Genomic DNA, 13,007 nt, shown 5'->3' on the forward strand with positions numbered 1-13,007 from the left:
CAGTACCATCTGAGATGGGAGGTCAAACCAGGACAACCTTTCTACCAAATGAAATCAGGCAAGAGCTAACCCAGATCTCAAGCGTACAATCCCTTCTCTCCAAACTACCTGCTTAAGGTGAAATATTCACAATTCATGCCATGGTGCCTAGCCACAGCAGCCCGCTCACAAGAACAGACTAGACACACGAATGTCCAATGGGCTTAAATAAAGCATACATTAACAAAGACATGCCTTCAGATATATCCTAAGGGGAGAAGGCAAGATTCTAAGCAATCTGAAGCTGTGTAGTGGAGTACTATAGCATTACAGTGAGAAGAAAACACACACACACACACACTGCTTCTCATTGTTTGCAATCCCACACTTGTAAACACTTGGCTTCATTTTTTTTACTACAACTGTTTATTATTTATTCATGTGTATGTGTGGGTGGCATGCTGAGACATGAGAAGACTGGAGGACAACTTGCAGCAGTTGGTTCTCTTACCACCAGACAGTTCCTATGACTGAACTCAAGTTGTTAAGCTTGCTGGTAGGTGCTTTACCCACTGAGCCATCAGTCCAGGGTGAACTCAAACTCTGTATATAGCTAAGGATGAATCTGATAAGCTCTGCCTCACAAATGCTGGGAACATACCCTGTCACACCCTGCTTCTGTGCTTGTAAATCTGCCTCTTGCTGCAGCTGAAAAATCAATATTCACAGGGCTTGTATGGTCATCTACAGATACAGGTTGAGCAAGGGAATCACCTGATGCATACTTCCAAGCTGAGGCTGGACAAGGCAAGGCAGGCTCTACCCTTCCTTTCCGCTCTCATTCTGCAAAAAAGTATCCTTTTCCTCATTTAAAATGGCCCCTGAGTGTGGTACTGTAGTGCTTGTCTCGAAGGGTGGAATGTTCTCTGTGGAGAAATATGTATGCTAGATAAACTTCAGTCAGTGTTGTTGGCCACTGAGTTCAATGCTAATGAATCAATGGTAAAGGTTACAACCAAGGTTCCAACTGATAAAAATGTGTCTAGACATCATAGGATCTAACTTTATATCTCTCCTGGAAGTGCTAGCTCAGTACTTATCAGAAATTGTGGTGGTTATGGAACACAAATGCTAAGAACAAACACTAAGAACTGGCTCAAACAAATATGCATGCCTGCTTGCATATGTACTGGTACATTTCTACAATATCACCAAGAAACTAAGTATGGCCAGGAAAGCAGTTAGAGGAAGAACTTTCATTATATAGTCCCTGCAGTACTTCTATTTTGAACCATGTCAATATACTACCACAGACAAATATGAAATTAAAGCCAGAAACTCCTGACCACCTCCCACAGATTGTCCTGTTTCCCTGAGGCATGGCTGTGGGGGAGAAAAAGTGTCCACACATAGCTTGTCAATTAATGTCTACTCACATCAGCAATGCAGTATGAAGAGGGAAGGGAAGGGTATAGGAGTAAGGCAGGCAATAGTGATGTGAAGGCTCACCTGGGTGCTCTCATCATGGAAGCCTTCCAGGAAGCTCTCCAGCAGCTCATCTGCATTGTCAATCCGCTCAGCGTACTCGCCTACTATCCAGATCATAGCAGCACGGGCCTCGGGCTCATCCAGGGAGTCCAGGTTCTCGCACAGCGTGGCTATCACACTCTCATACCTGGGAAAGCAGGATTGAGCCAGCAGGTGAGCATCAAGGAAGTCTGGCCAATGTGTGTGTTGGAGGGATAGGGGCCAAGTCAGATAGGCAGCTGCCCAGACCTGGAGAGGCGGTGAAGAGAGGGGATGTTTTAGCTGCTGGAGTTTAGCTGCTCTTATCTTGGCCCAGAGGGCCAGCTTGGGTAAAAGAAGAAAAACAAAAAGTTTCTTCAGAGAAAGCGGCCTGTGAAATGGAAAAGGCAAAGAGGAAGGGGAAGCCCTCTTACCATGAGAGGTGAGCACGTACTTGTTGGGGTACTTGCGGAAGATGTCCTTAATGACCACAATGGCTTCCTGGACTACATAGTTGACCTTGGTCTGGATGAGATCAAGCAATGTGCTCACACAGCGCTCTGCAGATTGCTGTGTGGGAAGAGACGGTGTAGGCAAGGTCTCTGCACTGTTTCCAATTGGGCTAATGATACTACCGGGGTCAAGCAGCTTCAGTCACCTGCCCCCCTTTCTTATGACAGCATGAGAACAGATCATTCTCCCTTGATAATGGGGAGGCAGGGAACAAGGGCATACAGACAGAATGAGAACACAAGACCATCAGAGGCGTAGCTCTTGACAGTGTGAGGTCATTGGGAGTTCCTCCAAGCAAAGCCCAAGGGTTGAGTGACCCTATCTGGCCCCATATCTCTGGCTTGTTCTATAAAATTGGCTGCTATGACTAAACCCACAAAGTTTCTGTACCTAATCTTTTAATAGCCCAATGGGGCAGATAGTTCAGGAGGGGTCATAATAAACATCAAGGGAAAAACAGCTTAAAATGCCTCAAGGGTCCTGAGTGGATATGACTAGCTATCCCAGGATCCTTAAGTCATGAACGAATCCATTGAGTCCAGGTCAACGTCAAGGAACAGTTCCCCAGGCAGAGTGGTAGGGAATAAATTATCATAGCACAGGTTATTTTCTCCCTCCCTGGCTAGGAATGGAATCCAAGAACCTATTCACCTCCACCTTGATGGCACAGCGACCGATGGCACGCACTGCCTTCCGTACAAAATCCACATCTACTTCTGTAGCATACTCTTTGAGTTCCGCCAATACCTGTGGTCCAAACAGAAATGGATTGGAGAGATCTGATGGAACAACCTATTAGAACGCTTGGGTAACAGGAATGCACAAAATACCAAGGGGATGGGACTCTGCTGTCTGCTTACAATGGACGGTCCAGGAGAATGTCATCAGGTTCCTCAAAGGAAGGTAGAGGATGACTATGTAGCAAGGCTCAACAATCCTTGCTTAAAACTGACAACTACTATATCCAATACCTCATTTTGTGTGTGTGGCATTGGGGATGCTAAGTAGATAACCACAAACCTGCACTCCTAGTCTCAATACTGATTTTGGGGATGGGGGCAGGGGTACGCTTATATATATGTGTGCACATGTGAAGACCAGAGGACTACCTTGGGTGTCATCTCTCAGGATCAATCTACTTTTGTTTTTAATTTTTGTTTTTGTTTTGAGACAGGGCCTCTCACTGGCTTGGGCTTTGCCAGTGAGGCTAGGCTGGCTAGCTAGGCAGTCCCAGTGATCTGCCTGTCTCCACCTCTCCAGTGCTGGGATTACAAAGGCACACCACCGAATTCAGTGTGTGTTTGTGATGTGGGGTGGGGGGTAGATGCCCAGAGGACAGAAGAAGGTGTTATGTACCCTAAAACTGAAGTTATAGGCAGTTGTGAGGTGTTTAAAGTGGGTGCTGAAAACTAAACCCATATCCTTTGAAAGTAGCAAGAGCTCTTTACCCTGGAACCATCTCTTCAGGTCCCACATATAGCCCTTTTTTTTTTTAGAATAGGGCTGTCAGCAGTCACACACAGCATTTTAAACAGGTTCTGGGGGGCTGGAGAGATGGCTCAGTGGTTAAGAGCATTGCCTGCTCTTCCAAAGGTCCTGAGTTCAATTCCCGGCAACCACATGGTGTCTCACAACCATCTGTAATGAGGTCTGCTCTGTTGCCCTCTTCTGGTCTACACACACAGACAGAATATTGCATACAAAATAAAAAAATAAATATTTAAAAAAAAAGTAACCAGTAGAAACACAGAGTGTCTTGTAGTTCCAGAGGATAAACATAGGTTCTGGATATCAATTTCAGGTCTTCATGATTGCCTCTAGTAAGTGCTTTACTAATTGAACCATATCCCCAGGTGCCTAAATATCACTTTTTAGTGAATAAATGAGAGGTAATGATAGAGAGAATAAGGAGAATGTTTTAGGCATATAGGAAGTCTAATTATGTTTCCCAAGGTAGTCTCAATCTCAGGACAGATGACTCCTGCATCAGCCACCCGAGTACCTGGGACTTTAGGAGGGAACCTTTGTGCATCGCTTGAGAACATTTCTCTAGTAATAAAAGTATCAGCTGTTTTTCCTTGAGAACATTTCTCTAGTAATAAAAGTATCAGCTGTTTTCCCTTGCTTACAGACCTCTAGCACCCATGACTCCACGAGATAAAATGTCAACAGTGAGCATGACCTAGAGACACCTGGGAGTTTGTCTGATACCAAAGCTTGTGCCCCATATCACCATTCTCTGCTTGCCTGGGCGATGTTGGCTTGGGAGGCCAGACGGATCATAATGTCCAGTTTCTCCAGCTTCACGTAGATGGGGTCATTGTACTTCACAAAGAAAACCTTCATTTCATGCTTCAAGATTTCTGGCCTGGTGGTGGGGCGGGATGCCCAGAGAACAAAAAAGAAGCCATAAGGCCCACGAGGAAGCCATTCGACATCTGCTGGGGAATTCCTGGGCTAGAGGTAGAGCTTGGTGTTCAGGGAGGCAGAACCATCACCATGACTGAGGATCACAGGCAGTGGTTCTGCCTGGCTACAGCCTGCTGGGTCCCATCTCAGGAAGGGAAAGAAGTTTACATGGATAGCAGGGGCAGCAGGCCAGGGTTCTAACCCAGTGTATGACCTCAGCCTTTGTGTCCTAACCCTGAAATGAGAATGAACTGTGCAGGAACAATTGTCGCGCCAGGCCTGAATCAATGGTGTTAGAGCTGGCATGTATGAACTCAGACTTTAGAAACATTCTGTTCATTCAATGATAAAGATGGCCGACTATGACTAGACTACATACAAACGATATAATTTATGTTCAAACCCTGTTTTCCTTCTAGAGTCCTGAAATACTGGAGTGTGCCCCTCTTAGGCACTTTAGGTGCCCTGTCTTGATCAGGCTCCCTGGGAGGAAACATTCCACACATACTGCTGCCCTCTGCTGACCTTCCAGTAGAGGAAAAGCCCATGAGGAAGCCTTTCATGGATTCTTCCATATTCTCCCTTGTGACCCAACTATAGGCCACTCTACTAAGTTTTAGGGAGGAACACAAATGACTACTGGGAAAGGCCAGTCAGTCTCTGAACACAAACACAGACTCCTGCACAATGGATCAACTGTGGGAGATGAAACATCTAACATGATCAATGCCTGCCGTATGAAGGCACTTGCCAATAGGAACTGTCAACTACTGAGCTACCTAAGGACAGGCACTGCTCCTCCCCTGTGCCTGCTGCCCTCAAATGGTACCATGGGACACAGTTTTTAAGACATGGAAATTCAGAGAGGTTACAAAGTTTGCATTTGTCACAAACTAAAGGTTGAGAGCAAGATAAGAGGCACCATCCTGGTTCCTATTTCTATATCCTTCCCAGGACAGAAATGAATAATTCTAAAACAAAAGTTACAGCGAGGGATGAAGCTCTGTAATGGGGCAGAGGAAAGAGGAACTCAAGAATCTGTGTTGTCATACAAACTGTGGAGAGCCTGGCTGAGTAAGGAGCTTTTGTGGTGCTCTGTGGGGGAGGGAAGACTTTGAGACGGGTAATAGGAAGATGACTTCTACAATCGAGGCTTGACAAAGGCTGCCCAACCACGTCAGGTTGGCCCAGGTCATGGCTGGGTGACATACACAACTTCTTCAGAGATTATTGTGTTAAATATGGCACAGAGAACCCTTTGGGCTGACCTAGTTCCTGTACCCAAGGGCACTGGTTTATAGAGATCCATGCTGTAATAGCAAAGCCCTAGTCACATCATATTGCTTAGAGACTTGGAACACTTTACCCATGTTTACTCTCCAATTCTTCACAAATGTCTCAGCTCAGCATCTCCGGCCCTCTAAAAAATATTGAGGACCAGACTGATGCTGTAACAAAGAAGATATACTACCTTCCTAAGGCATGACAAGGGTCCATGTTCCTAGCAGCAGATACAGGAATGACTTGCCATTGCGAAGCCCTGACTACAGAGGGGCTGGGAGGAGAATTTTGGAGGTAGGTCCCACCTCAGCCACAGGCGCCCTCACTCAGGGCTGCCTTAAAGGAAGGAGCAGATCGTTCCAGAGACACTTCAGATCGAGTGTTGCTTATGGAGTTCCAGACCTTACCCATCTTCTTTGGGAGCAGTGACATACGTGAGTCACCCACTTAGGAGGAAGGAAGCAGTTGCCCAGCATTCTGTTTTATTTCTCCCTCCAGGCCTTAAGGCTGATATAAAATCCAGTCTCTCACCATCTCTAAGGTCTCCAAATTCAGAGATTTCAATGAGACCTATGAACTTTGTCCCCAAGCAAACTGCACAGATACAAAATCTTCAGATATCCCTGAAGGACTCTACAGACTCTGAGTCATCAAATGTCAGGCTAAAGCAGCACCGTGCTTGCCTTTACTGATCAGCTCCAAGGCTGGCCCAAGGCTTCTTAACACTGACACCCTGACCTGGGACAGGTCATTTCTTGTCAAGTGTTTGCTGAAGGGAAAGTGCTCTGGTTGAGAACCCTCTAGTACTCTTTAGGCTTCCTGCACAGTGACAGATCAGCTTCCCTGAGGGTCCCTGTCTCTAGTATGTAGCATACATGTATGCTGGTCTCTGTACCTTTTCTGCACAATGAGATTGATGTTGCGCAGAGCCACATACTGCAGCTCTGGCTCTGCTGACAGCAGTGTGACCAGGGGAGGTGCCAGCTTCTTGAGCAGTGTGCCGTAGTAGTCCAGGTCCTTGGACAACATCTCCATGAACTTCATCAACACCTTCACAGCAGACAGCACCACAGCAGAGTTGGCATGGGAGAGTCTAGGAGTGACCCGTTCACAGATGCTGGGGTCCCGCCATTCCAGTATGGCAAAGAGAGATAGACAAGGGAAAAGTCCCATTTCACTTATCAAAATAGCATTTTTTTTTTTTTTGAGACAGAGTCTCACGTAACCCAGATGGGCCTCAAACTCACCATATGGCCAATGAACTTCTCAAGTCAAAAGTTGCCTCCCCAGCCCGCCTCTTTCTTTCTTCCAGTACTAGTGCTGAACCCAGGGCCTCATATATGTGAGACAAGTGCTCTCCCACTGGTCTTAACACTTCTGATCCTCTTGCCTCCACCTTCCAAGTGCTGAGATCACATACACACTACCATGCCTGGTTTAGTTGGTGTTGGCTCCGTCAACTGAGCTGTATCGCCAGGTAAAACAGCATGTCGTCTATAGGAGGAAGGCCTTCTGGTCTGCTGCCTATGGACTCTAGCAGGCTCAAAACACTGTGAACCTCAGGTTCCTCACCTAAGAGTTAATTTAAGGATGTCTACTTCACAGGCCTGTTGAACACTGAGTGAAAAGAATGAATACAGTGCCTGACATAGTGACATCTCCAGATGTCGGCTTCCCCTTCTACTGCCAGAGCATTCATTCACTCATGGTGGTCAGGACAGTCCCAGCTGGGTGACCTACACAACTTCTTCCACCTCTCCAATGTATTCTCCTTGTCTGTAAGGGGCTGATGATGATGACAGGACACATTTCACAGACCGGCTTTAAACATTACGTAACATGGAAGGCACCCAGCAGACGTCAGGTACCTAGAGAATCCAGTGGCTCTGAAGCTATAAAGTTCTTGATTCAGCCCAGATGAATCCTTGTCAGTTCCTGCCAGGCCCCATCTATGTTCACAGTAAGCAGGGAGCTCACTGCCTGAAGCCATACAACTGACAGCATGGCTCCATAGATGAGAAGCCGACTGGTTCCTTTAAAGTGTGTCTAATGACAGGAAGAAAGGTCTTGGAAAAAGGCTCATTCAGGCCTGAGAGAGAGCCCCATGAGGACCACATCCAACCAGGCTGGTAAGCAAGGGGTTTGTCTGCTCACCTCTGGGCCTCACGGTCATCCTTGGGCATGTAGTTGGCCAGACAATCCAGAATGAAGATCTGGCCCCACTCGGTGCACTCATTAAGGGCTGTCAGCAGCTTGTTGATTGACTGCGGGTTCAAATCAAGCAGGTTGCTACTGGGGTGAGACTCAGCGATCTCTGAGAGGGCAGCCACAGCATTTGCCACTACCTGGTTGAGAGGATAGAAAGGGTAGAGGCTGGAGGTAGTGCTCAGTCAGGGAATACAGGTGCTATGACACTAACAGGTCAAGATGGGACATTCTATAAGGAAGATCACCTTACCGGTAGGTTCTAGAGCCTCAAGAAGGTCTGACTACAACACTCACCCCACTGACTCCTCTGTAAAGCAGAACTAAGTAAGTACACCTGCCATTGGAAAGAAGCGAGGAAAGAAAAGCCCAGCCACAGGCACCCAGCAATGAAGGGCAATGCTGGTCACCAATCCAGCCTCCTTCTACTTGCAGTGGTTGTCAGCTGTGCTGCTCGAAGACAGAAGAATCTTGCAGAATCTCTTTAAGGTCGCTGAGAGTAGATGGGTCTAGGCTATAGAGGGGTTTACCAAATGTTTCTACCAAGACAGCTCCCTTTATGTAGTGTTTTCAACTTTCCTCTATGACACAATGTTCTAGTTATCAGTCTTTAACCTATGAGCAATCAACATTTCTGTTGGAGACAGAGTGGGGGCTGTGCCCAATGTTTTAAATATTTCATTTTTTCTTACATATTTTTAAATTTTTAGAAAAGGTCTTATTATATAGCACAGGCTGGTCTTTAACTCTCAGTCTCCTGCCTGCTATGATTACAGGCCCTGACAAACATCATTGCAAACTCTTGTTATTTTAACAAGTGACGGGATTAGGGTTCCCACCTAATACATCCTGGTGTCTTGTCTTCCACACTATGGTATTGTAAGGCGAAATCTCTGCAACCCTACCTGGAAGAGAACTACATGCCTGGGAATTACAGGTGGTCTTGGTTAGGAGATAATGACAGTGACAGCAACTAGAAAGGGAAGGACACTAGAAGTACAGAGTCATCGCTTGCCAGGTCAGGTATGTTACCATCCCAAAATCTAAGGTTGAGACAAACAGGAATCTCAAAGATTAGATAGCTTTCCTAAAGTCAGATAGCTAGTTTGAGAGGGTCAAAAGAAATCCAGGCCTAGTTCCCTGCAAACCACTGCAAGGAATAGGCACCTGATACTCAGCAAGACCCTAACTTCTAAGAAAAGGGAAAGCAAAGTGAGGGTCAATCCAGGTCTTCTTCCCAAGCAACCCAGGAGTTCTGTGGGCATCCCAAGGACTGTTAGCACTTACCATGGGGTTCGAGTCAGAGATGAGGTCTTTAAGTGTGTCCAGGAAACCCTGGTCTTCTACCAGCTGGGCATTAATATCATGGAGCTTGGCTACACACACAGCTGCGGTCTTCCGCACATATGGATCTTCATCCTTCAGGCACTTTCGAAGTGGTTCACACAAGTACTCTGTAATCTTGTCAACTCGGATGCAGCCCATGGTCCTCACAGCCAGGGCTCGGATGAGGGGGTTGGGGTCCTCACAGTCCTGAGGGGAACCAGTCATTGGCCAGGGGCTAGGGCAGGGGCTGGGGCAGGGGCAGGGGCAGGGGCAAGGGCAGGATGAGTCATCTGTGGCTTCCTATTCTTCCCGGTCTCCAGCTCTGAGCAACATCAGCTGCTGTGGGATGTCCACCGACCACAGTCAACAATACTTAAAATAAAGCCACAGAACAGATGCCAAGCATTTTCCAGATACTGTGTGAGGGGCTCTATACACTTTCTCTGCTGCTTCCTGAGGCTGTTTCACAACTGAGGTTCTGGAGGTGTGTGCTCACCCCGTCAGAGCAGAGCAGCTCTTTAAACCCATATGTTCCTTGCACTATAGTCCTCAATCTTTTCTTTTTGAGACAGGGTCATGCCATGTTGCTCAGACTGGTCTGGAACTCACTATATAGCCTAGATGGACCTAGAACTCGTAGCAATCCTCCTTCCTTAGCCTCCCAAGTGCTGGCATTATAGACACACACAGTCACAGAAACCTTTCATTTTCCAGTGGGCTAGAGGTCAATGTCCAAGTTCATGCTTGCTCCTTGTCTAGTGACAGGAAATAGAGAAAGGAGTCATCTGGTAAGGAACAGAGATGCTCTCAGATACTTGCTAAAATCTGCCATGGCAACAGACACAGGGAATAGAGTGGCCCAGTCAGGGAAATGAGAGGCCAATAGGCCTCATGCCACCTCATAGGGAATGAATAAGCCATGCCTTTAGGTCTGTGGTTTTGGAGAAAGAGGGAGCCCTCTGCTGGAGGAAGAGGTCCTCAGCCTGCTTGGGCAGAAGGAGGCCTGCAGGTCTGCAAATGGGCCTGAAAGTTTCATACAAGTCAGAGGGCCCCAGCACTTCAAAGAGACAGGGACATATGACATATGAATGAAGGCTCTTACTCGCATTCCCACTTCCACTGGGCTCCTACTCACCTTCACAAAGGTGTTGACAGCCATGATGGCCATGTCAGGCTGACTCTTGGCATAGTTCATCAAGTACAGGTATACCAGCTTCTTTAGTTCCAGGTTGTCTGTCTGCATACAGTTCACCACATCAGGGAAGAGGGCACTGCAAAATCAAAGTACCACCAGTAGAGGTTGAAGACAGAGAACATAAGCTTTTCAGGCAGCTAATTGCAGGAGAGGCAAGGGACGGCAGCGAGAAGTAGAGAAGAAGGAAGAGAAGCCGTGATTTTAAAGGCTTGTTTTCTTTTTTTTTTTTTTTTAATTTATTTATTTATTTAACTTTATTATGTTCATTGGTGTGAAGGTGTCAGATCTCGTGGAACTACATTTTCAGACAGTTGTGAGCTGCCATGTGGGTGCTGGGAATCGAACCCGGGTCCTCTGGAAGAGCAGTCAGTGCTCTTAACCGCTGAGCCATCTCACCAGCCCCTAAAGGCTTGTTTTCTTCAAGGGGTTCAAGCACAAGAGCCCAACAAAACAGCTCTGCCTCTTGCTATGGTCATGACTCTGGGAAACTTCTAACCTCTAAGTATAAGTTCCTTCATTTATAAAGAACAGGCAACAGAAATTGACTTTGAGGCTGAGGCTTAGCGGTTGAACGTTTGCCTAGCATACACAAGGACCAGGGTTCAATTCCCAACACTTCTCTCTATCTCTAAAAACCCACTTCGTAATGAGATAAAGTACCTGATATTTGCAGAGTATCATTCTTTTCCCCTCCCTAATACTTCATGTGGTCCCGTATGTTGGGCTGCTAGTTCCAGAGCTTCTCAGGGAAGCAGGGCTGAAGGGACATGTTTGGCACCCACTAGCAAGGTATATGGGACATATGCTGTGTGCCAGGCTTGGTGCTAATGATTGGACACAATTCATCTCATTTAACAACCCCAGGAATCCAGGGGCATGTTTTCATTTCAGATAATTCTGAGGGTAAGAAATGTCAAACAACATGAGAAGCCAGATCTGACTACAACCTTTGCTGTCTCGGTGTGACTTTTGCCAACCATAATAATGCCAGAGTTACACACCTTGAGATGTGAAATAAGATGATCAGCTCTCTGGAATTTGAACCATCACCTTCCCTCTTAATTATTGGGCTTTTATTGACAAGAACAAGGTAAAACAGAAAATGAAGGAAGGGGGCACCCAACAGGCCAGGTTCCTTCTGAGTTGCAATGGACAAAGTCACCTGGAAGGATGATGCACTGGCAAGAACAGAGTCACTCTGGGGAGAGGAAGAGGAAGTGAAGAGCCTGAATGGCTCTCAGGCATCATCAGCAAAGCAAGCTCTTTTAAGAAGGAAGAACAAAGATGTTTCCTTTGTTAGGAAGTGACAGATCTGTTCCAACTGAAAGAGAATTTTTTTTTTTCTAGAAAGAATGAGATTTACACAAGTCCAAGCCTTTAAATGTATTTTCAAATCATGATTAAAACATGTGTGTGTATTGTGTGTATGTGTGTGTGCTCATGTGTGCCACAGTGTACACGTGGAGGTCACAGGACAAGTAGTAGAAGATAACCATATGATCCTGGGGTCTGGATTCAGGTCATCCGGCTTAGTGGCAGACACCTTTACCCACTGAGGCACTTCATAGCCCCCATCCTTTTACAGTCTGTCCTAAAGCAGTCTCTACTGAGAACTCTCCTACACTGGCTGTAGGAAGTCCTTGCTAAGGTTAGCAATAGGTGGGCAATCTGCGTGGAAACCTGGGACACTGGGGTTACTCTCTAAGATTCATCCAGGGAGCAGCTGGACATCAGAACCTCTGTGGTATGTGTAAGGTACCATGATATACAGAGGACAGTTTAGATTCTGGAAGGTCCAGGCTCGACCTAGTTCTAGTTCTGCATTAGCCATGTGACTTTCTTCTAATTCTTTTTTCATTTATTTGGCAGTAAATACATCATTGCATACAATGCAAAGTGTAGAGAGCCACTGAAAAAATGTAGCTGAAGGTGTTTTGCAGACTTGCCAGTGCAAATACCAGGTTATCATAAAATTTATCTGTTGTGGAGATTTCTCAATCCAACAGGCACTCAACACAACTGCATACAACATGAAAACAGCCTAGAACAGGCGCTGAATGTCAGAACAGAGAACAACAAAAGGTAAAAAAGATATTTCCTGTTCTTAAAACAAAATAAAAAACAGAACACCCACTGTACTGTCATCTTCCTTAATGGGCAGCACTCATCTGGAGCTTCTGAGAGGGCTCTGCCACATCCTCTTCAAAGTCTACTGCCCTTTCATCCCAGTCTGCTTCACTCAGTTACTTTTTACCTGCGTCATTATCATTTCAGCTTGTCACTCATGTGCAAACAGAATCCTGCGTTTCGACATGAGGTTTGTCAAAGGATCTAAATGCTCCTGCTGGTCAGCACCTGGCTGTCCCCAGTTTACTCCTGTATACCTGACGTCTTTGCCCACGGTCATGGATGCAATCACTTTCTTCACCGCCTCCTTCTTCTTCTCCTTCTTGTCGCTGTTGAGCTCCGCCTTCAGCTCGAAGATCTCCCCTAAGGACAGGAGGCAGCAATGAGCAGTGCACCCCACCCCCAGGATGATTCCCGGAGAACTAGGTGGAGGTAGAGAGCAGCTGAGGCTCTAGGCTTCAGGTAG

At 46.4% G+C, this 13,007-nt stretch overlaps 1 protein-coding gene across 4 annotated transcripts in view; it reads right to left on the bottom strand.

The window, feature by feature from the left end:
* The window catches only part of LOC121459438 (AP-1 complex subunit beta-1-like), a 55,752-nt gene that overhangs the window by 17,186 nt on the left and 25,559 nt on the right, over positions 1–13,007 (bottom strand). For all 4 annotated transcript variants that reach the window (XM_041669212.1, XM_041669211.1, XM_041669210.1 and 1 more), the window contains exons 3-11: positions 12,799–12,904; positions 10,355–10,490; positions 9,181–9,426; positions 7,843–8,033; positions 6,584–6,805; positions 4,246–4,366; positions 2,650–2,745; positions 1,940–2,055; positions 1,489–1,654 (exon numbers count right to left, since the gene is read on the bottom strand). In XM_041669212.1, coding sequence (XP_041525146.1) covers positions 1,489–1,654; positions 1,940–2,055; positions 2,650–2,745; positions 4,246–4,366; positions 6,584–6,805; positions 7,843–8,033; positions 9,181–9,426; positions 10,355–10,490; positions 12,799–12,904 — 1,400 coding nt within the window. The remainder of the gene's footprint in view (positions 1–1,488; positions 1,655–1,939; positions 2,056–2,649; positions 2,746–4,245; positions 4,367–6,583; positions 6,806–7,842; positions 8,034–9,180; positions 9,427–10,354; positions 10,491–12,798; positions 12,905–13,007) is intronic.

The sequence above is a fragment of the Microtus oregoni genome, unplaced genomic scaffold, assembly GCF_018167655.1.
Source record: "Microtus oregoni isolate MIOR12 unplaced genomic scaffold, Mior012 000019F_ref0000042, whole genome shotgun sequence".
Taxonomy (NCBI): domain Eukaryota; kingdom Metazoa; phylum Chordata; class Mammalia; order Rodentia; family Cricetidae; genus Microtus; species Microtus oregoni.